The following is a 20247-nucleotide window of genomic DNA, read 5'->3' as shown; positions in this document are numbered from 1 at the left end:
CAACTCTTCAGGTTCTAAAAGAGAGAGATTCTCTTTGTGCTTGCTTCATTTCCTCATCCACAAACACATACGAGAAGTTTTACAGTAGCACTCTGGTGAAAATGTTGATCAAAATCAGGGAAGAAAAGTGTAACTAATTTCTATAGTTGAATATACTGTTGGGATATGCTGTAAAAAACTGAAGTGGTGAAAATAACAAGAAAGGCTTCATCCACTGAACGGCCAATGGCAGAGCTGAGGAAGAAAGAGAAAGAAGAATATCATTAGAAGGGCTCGCTGGGAAGTTCCTCGTATAAATGGGAGGCTGAACAAAGGTGAAAAGCTATCAAGGTCAGAAACATAAGAGTAAAAAAGAAAGAAGAAAACATAGAGCATATTTCAGGTATAGAGGGAGTGCATTAAACCAATCCACAAAGCCAGCTGAGAAGAAAACAAATGCTTTTGTGTTGACAAAAAACAAAAAAAAAACAACCAAGAAACAAACAAAAAAACAACCTATACGTAGAAGCAGTGACAAGGAAAAGGTATAAAGCTTTGTACACTTTTGGCAATTAGAAACCCCGTGAGTCAAGTAAGATGGTGGCTGCTACAGTATTTGAATCCAACCAGAATCAGGCTCTGATCAAGCTAAGGCCACCGTGCAGAAGGCTTGTGCAAACAGCTCACCCTGGTGCGCGGTGTGTGTGACGAAAGGGTGACCCGGAGCGTGGAGCTCCTCGCTACCTGCTCCAGGGGGAAGTTATGTGCTATGACAGAAGAAAAGCTGTTCTGGAAAGGAGGCAAACACCTCCCTTGAACATTCAACAGCCCATCAGACAAGGACAGAGCTGGAGCTCCTCTGAGAAAGTCTTCCAGACGATCTGCTCACACATGGGCTGCGTGTAAGAGCACACCTTCCTCTCGGAACACAGTGCCTGTCTGGAGAACAACATCCACCTGAGGTCCCACCCACATGCCTGCTCTTCGCTGCCGAGGGCGGGGAGGGCTGAGCACGCCTCTCGCTCTCTTGCCCCCAGTGAGTAGAGTGAGTCCGAGACTGAGGAAGAGACCCTCAAAGACATACTGATACTGAGAATTCCCACTAAAATCCCCTTGAGAATTATCTTCAAACCTTACCCTCATTTTAAGTCAACTTACACTTTCATATTACTTCTGTTAAAAAAAATTTTTTTAATATTTATTTATTTGGGGATAGTATAAGCGGAGGATAGGCAGAGGGAGGGGGATAGGAGATCCAACGTGGGCTCTGTGCTGACAGGCTGACAGCCGAGAGCCGGATGAGCAGCTCGAACTCATGAACTGCGAGATCATAACCTGAGCCGAAGTTGGACGCTGAACCGACTGAGCCACCCAGGCACCCCGCATTTCAAAGTATTCATTACAATAAACTCACCATCATCTTTTTGTTGCACATGGACAACTCTCTGGAAACTAGTACTCGCTGCATTGTACACATCTAACACAGCAGCCTTCTTTGCGATCTGTCGTTTCAGCAAATCCGGCAAACCGCTCATTAGGAAGTCACGCTTGGCTTTAAACTGCACATCACAATCCTGAGACTTTTCACATGTATCTTGACTTTTAAGAAAATCATGTGACAAAGGAAAGCTAAGGTTATAAACACTGGAAAAAAAAACCTACACGACACGTTTTAATTTCAAAAAATGAATCAGCTACCTGAGATGTTGGCTGGTCAAATTCACTTTTGCTTATTAGTATTAAGAAATTAAATCAAAGTAAATATATGGAGGAAAAAAATGACTTGAAGAACATCCACCAAAATGTCAACAGTCTATCTTTGAGTGGTAGGTGAGTTTTCCCCTTGAGTATCTTGTCTTTTTAAAAGAACATGCATTTATATTACAATCAGAAAACAAAGCAAGTGCTGTATTTCAAAAAGTTAATATAAGAATTTCTAATGTGATGTTTCCAATATAATATAATCAAGAACATTGCCTTTATTACTGATGCCTGTTTTACCTGGCTTATCTTTACATTGCTAATCATAAGAGTCCTGACTTTTGTGGGAGGGAGGTGAGGAGGACAGGCTGCTGGAGCAGTGGGGGGAGGGGGGAAACTCTCAGTTGGTTAAGGGTCTTTTTTTTTTTTAAATGTTTATTCATTTTTGAGAGAGAGAAACACAGCGTGAGCAGGGGAGGGGCAGAGAGAGAGGAGACACAGAATCTGAAGCAGGCTCCAGGCTCTGAGGTGCCAGCACAGAGCCTGACGCGGGGCTTGAACTAACGAACCGTGAGATTATTATCTGAGCCAAAGTTGGATACCTAACCCACTGAGCCACCCAGGCACCCCTAAGCATTTAACTCTTGATTTAGGCTCAGTTCATGATCTCACAGTTTATGAGATCGAGCCCTGCATCAGGCTCTGCACTGACAGCACAGAGCCTGCCTGGGATTCTCTCTCTCCCTCTCTCTCTACCCCTTCCCTGCTTGTGCTGCACACTCACTCTCAAAATAAATAAATAAACATAAAAAGAAAAGTCTGATAATGCCAAGCACTAGCAACTGGAGCTCTCATATACTGCTGGTGGGAGTATAAAATGAAACCACCACTTGGGAAAGTTTGGCAGATTCTTACATTGTTAAACACACCTACCCAACAACAAAGCAATTCCACTTCTAGGTATTTACTCAAGAAAAATGAGAACACTGTCTACACGTGGAATGGAATGGAATGTTCACAGCAGCCTTATTAGTAATAGCCAAATACTGGAAACAACCCAAATGGCCATCAATAAAAGAACGNTAAAAAAAATAAAAAAAAAAAATTAAAAAAAAAAAAAAAAAAGAACGGATAAACAAACTGTGGTATATTCATATAAAGAATACTACTCAGTAATAAAAAAGAACAGGCTACTGATATATCATCTTGGCTGAAAGAAGCCAGAGACAAAAGTATGCATCCTGTGTGATTTCATTTCTACAAAATTCTAAAAAAGGTAAACCAATCTATGTCAACAGAAAACAGATCAGAAATTGCATGGGACTGGGAGATGGGGACAGAGATTAACTGCAAAGAGGCAGGCACAAGGGAACTTTTTGGAATGTGATGAAAAATGTTCTCTATCGGCATGATGATTACACAGATGTGTACATTTGTTTAACCTCAAACTGTTTACTTCAATTATATATATATAATTGCATGTACATTATACCTGAATAAAGTTGATTTTTAAAAAAGTGTGTACTGACCAAAAGCAATTAGGTACAAAAGAATATACATACACATTTTACATGAAGTTCTGAAGTTTACATTAAGTTTTAAAACTAACAAAACTAATCCATGGTAATAGAAATCAAACTAATCAATGGCTAAGAAATCAGAACAGTGTTAGGCAGAGAAGGACAAATATCATATGTTTGCACGTATAGGAGGATTAGGAGGAACTTAACTGAGGAACAAGGGGGAGAAGAAGGGGAGAAATGGTGGGGGAAAGGGAGAGAGGCAAACCATGAGAGACTCTTGAATGCTGACAAAAACTGAGGACTGATGGATGTGGGGGGGAGGAGGGATGGGCATGGAGGAGGGCACTTGTGGGGATGAGCACTGAGTGTTATGTGGAAACTAATTTGACAATAAACTATTTGTAAAAAAAAAAAAAAGAATAGTGTCAACTTTTTGTTATGGTGGTGGCAGGAATAACAGAGTACCTTTCAGAGTAAAAGGAAGATGTTAAACCTTGATACAATATACTTATGAAAACTGTAAGCTTAATAATGGTGCATTTGGATGCATGGGTAGCTCAGTTGGTTAAGCATCCAACTCTTGATTCCGGCTCAGGTCATGATCTCATGGTTTGTGAGTGTGAGCCCCATGTTGGGCTCTGCATTTACAGCCTGGAGCCTGGCTGGGATTCTCTGTCTCCCCCCACCTCTTGAAAAAATAAATATTTTTAAAAAATAAGAATGATGCATTTAGGGGCGCCTGGGTGACGTGGTTAAGTGTCTGACTCTTGATTTTGGCTCAGGTCATGATCTCACAGTGAAACTGAGACCACCACTCCTCATTGAGCATGGAGCCACCTCAGAATTCTCTCTCTCCTTCTCTCTCTTCCTCTTTCCTGCCCCCCATCAAAATAAATCAATTACATTTTAAAAAATGGTGCATTTTACAAATGAACAAACAAACAAACAAACAAAAAAAGATTTACGGGCACCGGAGTGGCTCAGTCAGTTGAGAGTCTGATTCCTGATTTTGGCTCAGGTCATGATCCCAGCTTCATGGGATTGACCCCTCCATCTGGCTCTGCACAGAGCATGGAGCCTGCTTGAGATTCTCTCTCCCTCTCTTTCTCTCTCTATCCCTCTGCCCCTCCACCTCTCAAAAAAAATAATAAATTTGTGCACTTAATATGTAATTATACCTCAATACAAGTAAAACAGGAAAAAATAACCTGAACCCATGATGTCCTTAAACCTGATCTTCCATCATGCCATCCACTTGGATAGAGGACCAGAACTTAAGTGTCATCTTACACTTTCCTCTCTCCTAGCCCTAGTTCTCAGATCTAATTAATCATTATGGATTTTGATCTAGTAAACCAATCCAGCAGTCAGAAGAGACTTTCCCAACATTCAAATGTTTATGTGCATATTTGTGTTCAAAACCCTCTGACTGCTTCTTATTGCCCTTGGCAAAATGACAAAACTCTCTCACATGGCCTAAAGGTGCTACACGGGCTGGCACCCACCTCCCCAGCTTAATCCCACATCCCTCTGAGCCCAGCTCTCTGTGCTCAAGTCACACTGGCATTCTTTCAACCTCTCTATTCACCATGCTCCTTCGAGCTATAGGGACTCTGCAGACTATTCCCTCTGATGAGAACACTGATCCTCCCCCTGGTGAACTCCTGCTCATACTTCAGGTCAGGTGTCATTTCCTCAGCAAGGCCTTTTTTGACCAGACCAAATCCACGTAATATAAACTTTAATAAAACTCTGTACCTCTCCTTCTTAGCACAACTGCAATTTTTCACTTAATGGCCCAATTAATGTTTAATCGTACACTGTCCTTCCTCTAGAGTATAAGCCTCATGAGGACACGTAAGGGGTCTTGTTTTGTTCCTCATAATATTCCTACCATGAAAAACAGTGCCTGGTACATAGCAAGTATTTAAAGACTTCATTTTATTTGTTATTATTATTATTTTTTAAAGTAATCTCTACCCCCAATGTGGGGCTCGAATTCATGACCTTGAGATCAAGGGTCACATGCTCTATCGACTAAGCCAACCAGGCACCCTCACAGCAGGTATTTAAATATTTACTGAATAAGTTCATAATCAGCTCTTTGCTGCTTTTGATTTATTTTTCCACAGTTCTATCTAGAGATGGCCACAAAATGTTTGATCTTCAAATTGTGACTGTAGCACTGTCAATATTGTCATCTTTAAAAATGAACTTATTGGGGCGCCTGGGTGGCTTAGTCGGTTAAGTGTCCGACTTTCGCTTAGGTCATGATCTCACGGTTCGCGAGTTCAAGCCCCGCATCGGGCTCTGTGCTGACAGCTAGCTCGGAGCCTGGAGCCTATTTCAGAGTCTGTGTCTCCCTCTCTCTCTGACCCTCCCGTGCTCACGCTGTCTCTCTCTCTCCTAGAAATAAATAAAAATATTAAAATGAATAAATAAAAATAAAAATGAACTTATTGCGGCACCTGGGTAGGTCAGCTGGTTAAGCAACTGACTCTTAGTTTCAGCTCAGGTCATGATCCTAGAGTCATGAGATCAAACCCCTCATGTGGCTCTGCACTAAGCATGGAACCTGCTTAAGATTCTCCCCCCACAACCCCTCCCTCTCTCTCTCTCCCCCTCTCCCTCTCCCACTGACCCTCTCCCCAACTGGCTAAAAATAAAAAATTAAAAGTAAAATAAAAGTAAGTAAACAAATAAAAATAAGTAAAAGTAAATAAAAAGAAAATAAAAATGAACTTATTAAAGACTCAAATGATAATAAAGGAAAAATACAAAATACATTCCATAAGACGTTTCAGCATTTTATAATTTGTATTAGACTGACCTGTTTTCATCAAAACCAAGAATAGGATCAGCTGTTTTTTGAGCTTTCCTGGTAATAAATAAAGGAGCAACTTTCACTTTCCCTTAGAAAAATAAATACTTAGGTTAGTATCAATGTTTATCATCTCTACCTACCTCCAGATACTTTCCAATTATACCTCTACCTTCTTAAACTTCAAGAAAATTAACTTTTTAACTTAACGAAACTTTTAACTAATTTTTAATTAAAAAAATCTTCTATATAATCATCTGGTCTCCCAACAGCATTATCAGAATCTTCTGGAAACTTTTTTAAACTCAGATTCCCACAACCCACCTCCAGAGAGTCTAGTCAATATGCCTAGGGAAGGACCTAAACATTTAAGAAATTTTTTAATTTAATCAGATGATTTTGATAATCAGGTTTGGGAACCTCTACCTTAACTGAGGCGAAACAGATGCAGTAACTTGAATACACACAATTACCTTTATAAAATTCTTCACTACATTACAACGTATTAAAATAGAATTGTGTAATATAATTGAAAGTTCAGATTTTAGAAGACAAGAAATTGAATTAAAATAACAGCATTCAGGCTATTTAATCCCTCCAAAGCATTCTAAGATTCGTCATAAACATTATCAGATCTAAATACCTGGTACATTTTTAGGATTCTTGTTAAGTTTTTTTCCTAGCACATCATTCAGACACTGAAGTTTCTTCTGACTTTTCTCAGGTTGCTTTAGAGAAGTAAGATCTGAATCTATCATTATTACAGAATCCTAAGACAGAATAAGAAAAACATTTTTAAAGAATGTTATACAATTGAGGTTTTAAAAATTTGAAAGGGTTGGGGCGCCTGGGTGGCTTAGTCGGTTAAGCGTCCGACTTTCGCTCAGGTCATGATCTCGCAGTTCGTGGGTTCGAGCCCCACGTCGGGCTCTGTGCTGACTGCCAGCTCAGAGCCTGGAGCCTATTTCAGAGTCTGTGTCTCCCTCTCTCTCTGACCCTCCCCTGCTCACGCTCTCTCTCTATCTCTCTCCTAGAAATAAATAAAAATATTAAAAAAAAAAATTTGAAAGGGTAACAGTGCTAGAAGCCAGAGGTAAGCTAATTACATTAGCAGCTCCACACACCTCTTCATTAGACACTACCTGATTGATACAGAAACAATACATGTTGTAAATGACAATAGCCTGTGCTATAGCATTCAAGTTCACATATCAAAGAGTGGATTTACTATTAGCATGGGTTTTCGTTTTTAATTTTTTTTTAATGTTTTATTTATTTCTAGGAGAAGAGAGAGAGAGAGAGAGAGAGAGACAGCGTGAGCAGGGGAGGGTCAGAGAGAGAGAGAGAGTCACAGACTCTGAAACAGGCTCCAGGCTCTGAGCTGGCAGTCAGCACAGAGCCCGACGCAGGGCTCGAACCCACGAACCGCGAGATCATGACCTGAGCGCAAGTCGGACGCTTAACCGACTAAGCCACCCGGGCGCCCCAAGGGTTTTCGTTTTTAAAGAAGCAACCAACAGACTTTATTCCAGACAAGAGAGTCAATATGACTGAGCTATACAAATTCTAGCTCCCCTCTTTAAGAGCTATCCATCCTATAAAGGTAGTAGATACAGTCTGATATGCTCTCATGTGGTCAGTACACATCTACTGAGCATCCACCATGTGTCAGGCAACATAGCAGACACAGACAAATGCAATAAGAGTTGGGTTTAAGGTTACACCGGGATTTAGGAGACAGAGGGAGAGCCAGTTCAATCATAACACGGTATGTTGAGAGCAATATTAACTAAAATACAAAAAGCACAGAAGTAAAGTACATATAGGGAAGGAAACTACCTGTCTTGAAGGCATCTGTAAAGCTTTCAAGAGGAGGTATGAGAATGTTGGCAGCATTATTCCTAATAGTCGAAAAGTGGAAACAACCTGAATGTCTATCAACTGATGAACAGGTAAAAACAAATGTGGTAAATCCATACAAAGGAGTATCATTTAGCAATAAAAAATAAATGAAATATTGATGCTACAATATCAATGAACACTGAAAACAGATGAACACTGAAAACACCATGATGAGTGAAAGAGGCCAGGCACAAAAGGCCATATATTACATGATACCATTTACATGAAATGTCCAGAATAGGCAAATCTATAGAAACAGAAAGTAGATTAGTGGTTGGCTGGAGCTGGGGGAGGTGAGACTGGGAAGTGATACAGCTAAGGGAAATGGGGGTTCTTGTTGGTAATGAAACATTTTACAATTGTGGTGATGGAGTCACAACTCTAAATATATTAAAAGCCAATGAACTGTGGACTTTAAATAGTGAAGTGCATGGTCTGTGACCTATATCTCTATAATAAAGCTAGGTTTTAAAAAAAGAGGCAGGGGCTCAGTTAGCTGAGCATCAGACTTTCGGCTCAGGTCAAGAATTCATGGTTCAGGAGTTCGAGCCCTGCATCGTGCTCACTGCTGTCAGCGCAGAGCCTGCTTTGAATCCTCTGTCCCCCCTCCTCTCTGCCCCTTTCCCACTTGCCCTCTCAAAAATAAACAGACATACATACATACAAAAGAGAGGGGGCGGCATTTAGCAGGACTTAATGTTTGAGTAGGAATTCCTCAGGTAGAAGAGAGTACTTGGTTTATGCATTTCAAGCTGAGACTACAAAGTGGAAAAAGTAACGCCTGCACCATTTGGGGAGAAAGGAATAATATAGCGTGACTAGAACAAAAAGTGTGTGGAAGGAGGAAAGGGAAGAGCTAATTCAGCCGATGAAGGATCTCAAAAGCCATGATGAGGATGCAGACTATATCCTGTAAGCAAAAGGAGCGAAAAGCTTTTATTTAAAAAAATTTTTTTTAATCTTTATTTATTTTTGACAGAGAGTGAGACAGAGCGTGAACAGGGGAGGGGCAGAGAGAGAGGGAGACACAGAATCCGAAGCAGGCTCCAGGCTCTGAGCTGTCGGCACAGAGCCCACTGCACGGCTCAAACCCACAAACCACAAGATCATGACCTGAGCCAAAGTTGGACGCCCAACCGACTGAGCCACCCAGGCGCCCCAAAAAGCTTTTAAAACAGAAATGTAAATGATATTCTTTCCACAACCTCAGGGTATCTTACAATTCTACCTATAACTTTATATGGCTTCCTCCTCCTACTCCACGCAGAACTGGACACGACTCACACCAATAAGTATTTCTAATACTTACTGCTGCTTCTGACAATTCCTTCCTTTCAGGAAGCGTCTGATGTCTAGATGAACGTCTCAAGGGTGTCACTATTTCTTCAGTAGTTTTTGACCTACTAATGTGCAAAGCTTTTGCTTTTTCAATCAGCTGTTTTGCTTTTGACACACTTTTTGAAGCACTGCTTGCCTAAACAAAAATTTGAAATATTTAGGTCAGTGGCAAACATTTTATAAATAATAATAGAAAAATAATTATAAAAGGCAAGACTTTGGAGACAGTAAAAAAGGTTAGTGGTTGCCAGGAGTCAAGTGGGTCAGGGATGAACAGGCAGAGCACAGACGGTTCTTAAGGCAGTGATACGATACTATACATATGATACTAGGACGATGGGTACATGTCACTATATCTTTATCTAAACTCATAAAATGTACGGCATCAAGAGTGAACCTTAAGGTAAACTAGGGACTCTGGGTGATCATGATGTGTCGATGCAGGTTCATCAATTATAACAAATGTACTATTCTGATACTGATAATGTGGGCGGCTATGCATGTGCGGTACAGGAGATATATGGGAAATCTCTGTGTCTCCCACTCAGTTATGTAAACCTAAAACTGTTCTAAAAAACAAAATCCAGGGACGCCTGAGCGGCTCAGTTGGTTAAGCATCCAACTGTTGACTTCAGCTCAGGTCATGATCTCATGGTTCATGATATGGAGCCCCAAGTCAGGCCCTGCGCTGACAGCATGGGGCCTGCTTAGGATTCTCTCTCTCTCCCTCTTTCTCTGCCCCTTCCCAGCTCTAATAAACTTTTAATAAATAAATAAATAAGCAAGTAAATAAATCCCTTAAATATATATAAAACGATAATCATAAATCATATTAAATAAAAGACATAGTTACTTAAATCTTCCAAAGGAAATTAAATTACAGTGTGTCTAGTGTAATCAATATGTCTAGTGTAATGTGTCTACCTTTATTTCTAACTGGAAATTTCTTCAGATAAATATAATTACATTCATGAGAAACACCCAGAGATGTCTGTATTAAATGTCCGTGTGAATGAGAACTGTTGGTTACGTCCCCACCATCTTCACGGCATCTACGCTGTGATTTTAGTCACCTTTAGAGCGAATCCACTGGAGAGAGGCTGAAAAGATAGTAAGTATGGAAAAGAGCACTAGATAAGAACCTGGCCTTCAGACCTGACTTTGCCATTGATGTACTAAGTGATCTGATGCCTTTAAATGTTACCTTCCAGACAATGTGCTTTCTATATTCTGAGTTCTATAGGTTTTATATTTAAAGACATCCACAAAGCAAGTTGCACAACAGTTCACATTATAAATTCCTTTTAAAAGTGACATATACCTATTTAATCGTAGGAAAAAGCCTAGGACATTAATAGTTTTAATGTAACTATTAAAAGTGGGTTACCCCTTGGGGTGCCTGGGTGGCTCTGTTGATTAAGTGTCCGACTTCTACTCACATCATGATCTCACAGTTCGTGGGTTCGAGCCCCACGTCAGGTTCTGCGCTGACAGCTCAAAGCCTAGAGCCTGCTTTGGATTCTGTGTCTCCCTCTCTCTCTCTGCCCCTCCCTCGCTCATGCTCTGTCGCTCTCTCTCTCTCTCAAAAATAAACATTAAAAAAATTTTTTTAAGTGTGTTACCTCTAGAGACTAGTAGATAAATTTTTCACCATTTATTTATTTTTTGAGAGACAGAGTATGAGTGGTAGAGGGGCAAAGAGAGAAGAAGTCACAGATTTGGAAGCAAGCTCCAGGCTCCAAGCTGTCAGCACAGACGCCGACGCAGAGCTCGAACTCATGAACTGCAATATCGTGACCTGAGCCAAAGTCAGACACTCAACCAACTGAGCCATCCAGGCACCCCTCGAAATGTTTTTTAAAAACTACTGAAAAGCATAGGCATGGAGATTCAAAATATATGTAAGAAGGTTAGGAAAACAAAGATTTGCTTCTGTATAGTAGAGTGATAGATTTCTGTTGTTCTACTAGCAAAATTTTTGGCAGGCTGATGGATCTTCAAGTTTGTATTCAAAATAATCCACCTAAATTTAAAGGAATAACTCAATTACTGAAATAAACTTACACAAAAACTATGTTTTAGTGAATGTGAAAAAAGCATACAAAGACATATTTTGGCAAGTAATTCTGCTGTAACCTGAAATCAGTTTTTTTTTTCCCTAATAGTTTTTTTTTCCCGACAAAAGTTTTTAAAGGCTCATGTTTATAGGGGCGCCTGGGTGGCTCAATTGGTTAAGTGTCTGACTCTTCATTTTGGCTCAGGCCGTGATCTTGTGGTCGTGAGATCGAGGCCCATGTCAGGCTCTGAGCTGGGCGTGGTGTGGTGTCTGCTTAAGATTCTCTCTCCCTCGGCCCCTCTCCCCAGCTCTTGCTCTCTTGCTCTCAAAAAAATAAATAAATAATTTTTAAAAGTTCATGTTTACACAGAAAACAGAAAAATAAAATTAAAACCATCAATAATCCTATCACCTCGAAGAGAATCTTCCCAGCCTTAACTCGGTTACTCCTGACTATGTCGGGAACTTCCTTCCTGAAGGCACCCCACTTTCTCCCTGTTTGTCAGCCTCCAGTGCCAGCCACCCAACGTGGCTTCCACTGCACACCACTTCATCCACTCTTAAAAATGTTCTCACCTCCTTTGGCTCCACTGTCCTTCAAAACAGGGTTAAATATTTACGTTATGAGTACTAAGCATAGTGCCTGGAATGTGATAAGCAGTCAAAAAAAAAAAATGACAGCTGTTTAGTAACAACAAAAGAGGTAATAACGTTCTGTAACAATGGTATTCACCCAAGGATTACATCAGAATCACCTTCCAGGCTTTGTGAACACACACATACCTGCACCTAGGCCCTGGAGAGAATCCAATTCTCTCAAGGTGTGGATAAGCAGATTATTTTGTAAAAGCAGCTGAATTATTCTTATATATCCTACCTCTCCCTTTAGGGTAAGGGCTTTCAACAGGGGAGGGGGGGGTGCAGGGGGTGATGTGCGATTCTTTTTTTTCCTTCCCAGGGGTATTTCCAATGTGTGGAGACATTTTTGTCTGTCATAACCAGGAGAGCTGGACAGCTCCTCTTTATTTGTGGGTAGAGGCCCAAGTTATTGCTAAACATCCTACAATGCACGAGTCCCCTATAACAATGAATTATCCAGCCCCAAATGTCAACAGTACAAGCGTTTTCAGACCTGTCCCAGAGTTACAGACCCCACTTTTTAGCCTCTGATCTATAGAAATAAACCAAAAATTCAATCATGACCTATAAGCAGCCTTAAGGAAAATGATTACGATGTAACTCTTACCAAGGAAACTTTCTCTAAGTAAATTATACCACCCTTATCAATTGCTTTCATCTCACAATTAAGGTATGTTGACCACTTAATAAACTAACCAGAGGAACAGAATAATAGTGAGTAATAACATATGGCTGTAGTTAATATAACCAATCTATAAAATATGCGAATATTCTTTTGGCACATTATTTCTAATAGTAGTTGTTTCAGGAAACAGAGTACCCTAATATTTCAATTACCTTTCTAGTCTGAGATGTAAAATCTCCATCAGTTGCTTCAGATTTTTCACACCTTTTCTTAGATTTTTTCTTAGATTTTTTGGGAGTACTAATTCTGGTGAATTTCATTCTGGGAATAAAAAAGATATTCAGAAGCATTTTAAGATTATGTGTAAAAATTTTAAATAAGTATCAAAAAGAACCACCTAGGGCTCCAGTTTATGGACAGTTCTTAAAAACAAAATACCCCCCATTAGTTTCAAACTACTGATTGAAAGTAAGCCAAAGTCAAAGCTAACCTCTTAGAAAATATAGACTGTTTCCTTTTAGAAATCGTAAAATTACCTCTTAAGATCACTCTTCCATTGATCAAAACCAGCATACAAGTATATACCTAACAGTATATGGCTCAGTCTCCCAAGAAATAAAGCTCTGACTTATTTTTAATCTCATGCTTACTAGATCCACAGAATTCAGACTTGAAAAATCTTTCTTCAAGGGATTAGCAACTATGAGTAAAAGTTAGAACTCATCTAAAATACATCTAGGGGGTGCCTGGGTGGCTCAGTCAGTTAAGCTTCTGACTTCAGCTCAGGTCATGATCTCATGGTTTGGGAGTCTGAGCCCCACATGGGGCTCGCTGCTGTCAGGGCAGAGCCTGCTTGGGATCCTCTGTCCCCCCTCTTCTGCCTCTCCCCCCTCAAAAACAAACATTAAAAAAATAAATCAAATACATCTAGAATTCTTCTGAAATCATGCCTGAATTTAAATGTGAAAAAATGAGCAGCATTTCTGAAACTGTTCTGTTCCTTAGCAATCAGGTGTTCTAGAAAAAGTAGTACTCTCTAGTGCTTCAAGCATTTTCCTTCTCAACTAATATATGAAGAATACTTAGAACTTCAGAACAAAAACAAAACTTTACCTAATAGGGCTCTCTGAGTCAGAAGATACTGTTATTAGTTCTGCCGTATATAAGCTATGCTTTTCTGGTAAGTTGGCTGTTTGGGGAGTGGAAGCCTTTACTGGACTATCATCTTCAGAATCAGTCCCTCTAATGACTATCGCGATAGGGGTGCTGCTAGTTCTTACAGATCTTCTGCTTGACTTGGGTGTGGAAACATTTTCCAAGCTGTCTTCAGTTTCGGCTTTAGAATGTATAACCTTATCCTTCACGGGTACGCTGGTTTTTCTTGAAGACTTCTTGTTACACGGAGAGGAAATCTTTAGAGGGTCATTTGCTAAATCTTCACAATCAAGATTTTCACTGTTAAATAATGTGTTTTTGAAAACCTCTGTTTTCTTTTGTCTTAAACTCCTTCTAAGCCTATTTTGATTCTGTTTTCCTTTAAAGGAAAAAACTGTTCCTTTCTTTTGAGTGTTTCCCTGTCTGCTTTCACCTGGAGTAGCACCAGTATCTAACATTTTCTTACCCTTTTTCTTCAGCTTTTTATTTCTCTCCTTAGGGAGAGTTCCTTTGTCAGGATGCGACTGTGAATTGCCATAATTTGAAATTATTTGAATATTAGGATGGTCCATGATTTTTTTAGAATTACTGTCTCTTCCCTCATCATGCAAAGATTTTTCATTGAGCTCTTTCTGCTTATCTGAAGACTTTCGCACCCCATTTTTAAGCACATCTGACGCTGGCTGCCTAAACGCTTTCATAAACTGTTGTCTTTCTTCTAGAGTGCATTTCGGCTTTGCGGCTTCGGAACTTCCAGCTTCCAACACTGCCAATTCTAATTCTTCCTCCTGTATAACGACGTTAGATTTTCTTTTCTGAACTGTCTGTTCGTTCTCAGGATCAGACAGGCTACTTTCCGTTTCCAGCTGCTTTTGTTTCAAGAAAATTGAGGGTATTTTCCTGGTCTTTTTGGGGGGGATGGGGTGAACTTGTGCAAGGACGGTCACTGTCTTCGAGCGCACGTGTTGGGAAATTTCACAGGTTTCTGGGTCACTCATACAACCACTTTTGACTAGATCTTCAACAGTTTCAGAGGGAATGCAAATTGCCACTGTAGAGTCTGGCAGGTCTACTTTATCTTCCTTGTGACTTTTTAAAAATTCCTCGTAGGAGACAGTTATTGTCCTATCATTTAAGCAGACCGGATTAGCTATCTCACCCCTTGAGTCTGCACCATTTGCAGGATTCTCCATCTCATCAGCTACGAAAGGCATTCTCTGCTTCTGGTCTTTAGTATCTTTTTGTAGATTTAGTTCTTCTGCCAATGGTAAGCTTTCAGACAGATCTATTATATCTCTGTGCTTCCTTTTCCTCATTTTTTGGCAATCATTTTTTGTGACTCCTTGCTTAGGATTTACTTTCTTAGAGCTTTTTTTTGTGGAGGTCCGAGCGCTTGGCTGTTTTTTGATACCCTGAATATTTTCTGCAAGTACCTCTACACGTTTCTTGCAGAGTGACACAGAAGTGCTACTTTCCACAAAATCGTTATTTAGATTGGAGTCTTCTTTGCTGTCGTCGCTATTAATTTCAATTGGAGATTCATTTTCAGCTTTAATATTATTTAGTCGATGAGACAAATTAACTCGCTTTCCTCTCTTCTTGAACTCTATATGTGAGAACACTTCTAAGGGTGTTTTACAGTCTTTGCCACTGTCGGCAGGCAATGGTGCCGATGACTTTGTCTTGCATTCTTTCTCAGATTGTGTCTTCTCATTTGTGGGGGAAGTCTTTCTAAAATAATTTAGGATATTACTGGATTTGGGTGGAGAGAAAACACAGTCTCCAGTCTTCCCTATTGGTGATAAATATTTTGTAATTGTTTCGCAGGAAGATCGGTCATCATCTTTCCTTCGCTTTTTGCATGCCTATCAATTTAAAAGAAAAAGAAAGCATTTATGTCAAGCAAGATAATACAAAACATAAATTTTAAACATGGACCTAATATTTTACCTAATTGGATAAAATAAGGGAGGCTCTGTTAGGTAACAAACATGATATATATTAGAAAAAAGAACTTTAAAATTAAACCTACCTTCAAATCTCAATATCACATGACAAGCCATATACTTATCATTTGTGTATTTTACTTTATACGTACTATACTTGAAAAAAGTTTCAAGGCCACTATACTTTCGTAACAAATGCATTAATTTCTGTTGGCCTCTGTTTACAACCTTTGAATACTACCACCTACCCCACAAAATCTGTAATGATTACATAAAAATATGTGAAGTCTACATGGTAGCACCTTTACAAATATTAACTCCATTCCCGTTTTACTTTTTTAGTTAAAAACAAATTATCCAGTTACTGAGAAACAAACAGTGAACAAACCTAGCATCCTAAAATTTACTAATCAAGTAAAAATTATGAAGGACACTTGTCACAAATAAAAAAAAAATCTTGGGGCTCCTGAGTGGCTCAGTCAGTTAAACGTCCAACTTGGGTTCAAGTCATGAGCTTATGGTCCATGAGTTCGAGACCTGCATCAGGCTCTGTGCTGACAGCTCAGAGCTTGGAGCCTGCTTCAGAGCCTGCTTTCTCTTTCTGCCCCTCCCAGCCCCCCCTCGCAAAAATACACATTAAAAATAAATTAATTAATCAAACAAACTCTTTAAAAAATAAGTAACAAATGGGGGAATTACACTTCTAGAAAATTAAACTGTATCACAAAGCAGGGAAGCCTAGGTGGCTCAGTTAGTTGAGCGTCCAACTTCGGCTCCGGTCATGATCTCTCACACTTCATGGGTTCGAGCCCCTACATCAGGTTCTGTGCTGCCAGTCAGAGCCTGGACCCTGTTTGGGATTCTGTGTCTCCTTCTTTCCCTGTTCCTCCCCTGCTTGTGCGCTCGCGCTCTCTCTCTCTCTCTCTAATAAATAAACATTAAGGAAAAAAGAAGTATCACAAAGCTATCATCATTAAAAGCATAGTGCTAGGGGCACCTGGCTGGTTCAGTCGGTGAAGCATGCAACTTTTGCTCTTGGGGTCATGAGTTTGAGCCCCACGTTTAATACAGAGATTACTTTTTTAAAAAAGGCATGGGGGAGCCTGGGTGGCTCAGTCAGTTAAGCATCTGACTCCTGATTTTGGCTCAAGTCAGGTTCTCCTGTGTGATGGGGTGTGATCTCTATATGACCGAGGCTCTGCACTGACAGTGCCTGCTTGGGATTCTCTCTCTCCCCCTTCCTCTCTCCCCCTCCTTTCCTTGAGCATGGGCTCTCTCTCTCCCTCAAAATAAATAAACATTAAAAAAGGGGAAAAAAAAAAAAAGAAGAAGAAGAAGAAGAGGGCCTGGGTGACTCAGTCAGCTGACTGTCAGACTCCGGCTCAGGTCATGATCTCATGGTTTAGGAGTTCAAGCCCTGTGATGGGTTCTGTGCTGCTGTGCTGCCTCAGAGCACAGACCTCTAAGACCTCTGACCAGCTCAGAGCCTGGACCCTCCTTCGGATTCTGTGTCTCCCTCTCTCTGACCCATTCCTGCACACGCTCTGTCTCTCTTTCTCAAAATAAATAAACGTTAAAAAAAAATTTTTTTTAGGGGTGCCTGGGTGGCTCAGTTGGTTAAGCATCCAGCTTCAGCTCAAGTCATGATCTCTCAGTTTGTGAGTTCAGCCCCGAGTCAGGCTGTGTGCTGACAGGTCAGAGCCTGGAGCCTGTTTTGGATTCCCTCTCTCTCTGCCCCTCCCCCACTAGAACTGTCTCTCTCTCTCACACACACACACACACACAAATAAACCTTATAAAAATTTTAAAAAAAAATTTAATGAAAAAACAAAAAAGNAATAAGTAACAAATGGGGGAATTACACTTCTAGAAAATTAAACTGTATCACAAAGCAGGGAAGCCTAGGTGGCTCAGTTAGTTGAGCGTCCAACTTCGGCTCCGGTCATGATCTCTCACACTTCATGGGTTCGAGCCCCTACATCAGGTTCTGTGCTGCCAGTCAGAGCCTGGACCCTGTTTGGGATTCTGTGTCTCCTTCTTTCCCTGTTCCTCCCCTGCTTGTGCGCTCGCGCTCTCTCTCTCTCTCTCTAATAAATAAACATTAAGGAAAAAAGAAGTATCACAAAGCTATCATCATTAAAAGCATAGTGCTAGGGGCACCTGGCTGGTTCAGTCGGTGAAGCATGCAACTTTTGCTCTTGGGGTCATGAGTTTGAGCCCCACGTTTAATACAGAGATTACTTTTTTAAAAAAGGCATGGGGGAGCCTGGGTGGCTCAGTCAGTTAAGCATCTGACTCCTGATTTTGGCTCAAGTCAGGTTCTCCTGTGTGATGGGGTGTGATCTCTATATGACCGAGGCTCTGCACTGACAGTGCCTGCTTGGGATTCTCTCTCTCCCCCTTCCTCTCTCCCCCTCCTTTCCTTGAGCATGGGCTCTCTCTCTCCCTCAAAATAAATAAACATTAAAAAAGGGGAAAAAAAAAAAAAGAAGAAGAAGAAGAAGAGGGCCTGGGTGACTCAGTCAGCTGACTGTCAGACTCCGGCTCAGGTCATGATCTCATGGTTTAGGAGTTCAAGCCCTGTGATGGGTTCTGTGCTGCTGTGCTGCCTCAGAGCACAGACCTCTAAGACCTCTGACCAGCTCAGAGCCTGGACCCTCCTTCGGATTCTGTGTCTCCCTCTCTCTGACCCATTCCTGCACACGCTCTGTCTCTCTTTCTCAAAATAAATAAACGTTAAAAAAAAATTTTTTTTAGGGGTGCCTGGGTGGCTCAGTTGGTTAAGCATCCAGCTTCAGCTCAAGTCATGATCTCTCAGTTTGTGAGTTCAGCCCCGAGTCAGGCTGTGTGCTGACAGGTCAGAGCCTGGAGCCTGTTTTGGATTCCCTCTCTCTCTGCCCCTCCCCCACTAGAACTCTGTCTCTCTCTCACACACACACACACACAAATAAACCTTATAAAAATTTAAAAAAAAAATTTAATGAAAAAACAAAAAAGAAAGAGACAACCAGGAAAAGAAATAACTATCTACTTAAGAACTTGGCATATGAGAACAGTAGTATTCAAGCTAGTGAGCAAAGAACTTAATAAATGGTATTGGGACAAATTTCTAACCATTTGGTTAAATATGAGGCAAAATAAATTACAGATTAAAATTTTGTATGTTAAAATGAAATGGCAAACACATCAGGAGAAAATGCTAATAATGAGTTGTCAGTATTATTATATTACCCTGACACGATGTCAAAGGCACTATGCCATAGGCCATGGAGTCAGGCAGATTTAAGTTCAAGTGCTGGCTCTGATATCTACCAGCATGGGACCTTATGCATATTACTTTTAACTTTCTAATTATACAGGTAATGATACCTCAGCACAAGGTGGATATTAACCAAAATATGTGTGCAAGGCCCTCACCTTTGCAATACTAAATGGTAAGTATCATTACTGCGTAATAGGCGAAGCAGGGCACCAAAAGCAAAAACCTTAATGCAACACTTGATAAACTGACCACACAAAAATCAAGAAGTGTCTCATTCAAGTACCAAAAGTCCTTCTTCACAAACGAGAAAGCTGAGCAACTGCCTTGATTTAGCAAACAAGTAGCAGCATAACAACAAGAGACAAATGGACAAAAGTTACTCAATTCCAAAAACTAAGAGAGAGTCCTAGTTAAATAAGTAAACATACATTTTGGCTCAGTTCAAGGACACCAGTGTGCATATTTCGGTTAGAATGCGAGCTTGAGATGCCACTCCATTACTTGATGGCATTAGAGTGCCTATATAACTACTACTTACTGCATTTCACTGAAATTTGGTGAATACATAAGAATAACAGCAATCCACGCTGGGACTTCTAACTGCAGTATTTTAAGCTCTAGAGCCAAGAAAAACTGATTTTTAATTACTTTGCTGGATTCCTGTAGTGACCATCTAGGCAGTCATCCTACAACAGGCAAACGGATACACTACTTGAACTTAGAGATCTTTCCAACGCTCAAGTTCTGATTCCTTACCATGAACCCAGACTTGGTCCTGGCATCCTCTGCGACATTTCACCAGTCCAAAACATCAAGTTCCACCAACGCCTCAGGACCTGCGGACTGGTCGCGGTATCTTTAAAATCCCGACTTTCCTGGCCCCGCAATCATCTCACAATCTCGATGTTTGTCAGTACCTATCACGACTTTAGGAAGCGACACACTCCAGCAATTGTCGTACACAATGTCACTGCTGGGGTTTCCCCTCCCGGATCCAAAGTTAGGATCGCTTTCACCCACTTGCTACAAGACGGAGATTCTCTAGCTCACCTCAATCTCGTAGTCCTTCACCGGAGGGGGAGCAGCTGCCGCCGCCATGGCCAGGACCCCCACCATGCTCCCTGCCTCCCGGAATGCCGGCTCCTNGAGCGGTCGCCGAGGCTGGGCCCAGCTCAGCCGAGTCGAACGCGGGAAGAGGCGGTAAGAAAGCGCGGGCAGCGAGGACCCCGGGGCGCGGCCGGCGAGCGCAGGGTGCCCTCGACACAGGCGCCCCAGGCTAAGCGCCTGGGACCGCGACCCC

General features: G+C 41.0%; 1 protein-coding gene across 1 annotated transcript in view; it reads right to left on the bottom strand.

Moving 5' to 3' along the window:
- The window catches only part of ATAD5 (ATPase family AAA domain containing 5), a 44566-nt gene extending 24503 nt beyond the window's left edge, over positions 1-20063 (bottom strand). Inside the window, exons 1-7 of the mRNA XM_077749735.1 lie at positions 19998-20063; positions 13698-15604; positions 12797-12905; positions 9236-9400; positions 6668-6794; positions 6034-6115; positions 1394-1578 (exon numbers count right to left, since the gene is read on the bottom strand). Of these exons, the coding sequence (XP_077605861.1) occupies positions 1394-1578; positions 6034-6115; positions 6668-6794; positions 9236-9400; positions 12797-12905; positions 13698-15604; positions 19998-20063 (2641 nt within the window). The remainder of the gene's footprint in view (positions 1-1393; positions 1579-6033; positions 6116-6667; positions 6795-9235; positions 9401-12796; positions 12906-13697; positions 15605-19997) is intronic.
- Positions 20064-20247: the final 184 nt, after the last annotated feature.

Source organism: Crocuta crocuta, unplaced genomic scaffold (assembly GCF_008692635.1).
Source record: "Crocuta crocuta isolate KB4526 unplaced genomic scaffold, BGI_CrCroc_1.0 scaffold149, whole genome shotgun sequence".
Classification (NCBI taxonomy): Eukaryota; Metazoa; Chordata; class Mammalia; order Carnivora; family Hyaenidae; genus Crocuta; species Crocuta crocuta.
This window is presented reverse-complemented; position numbering and strand designations above follow the sequence as displayed.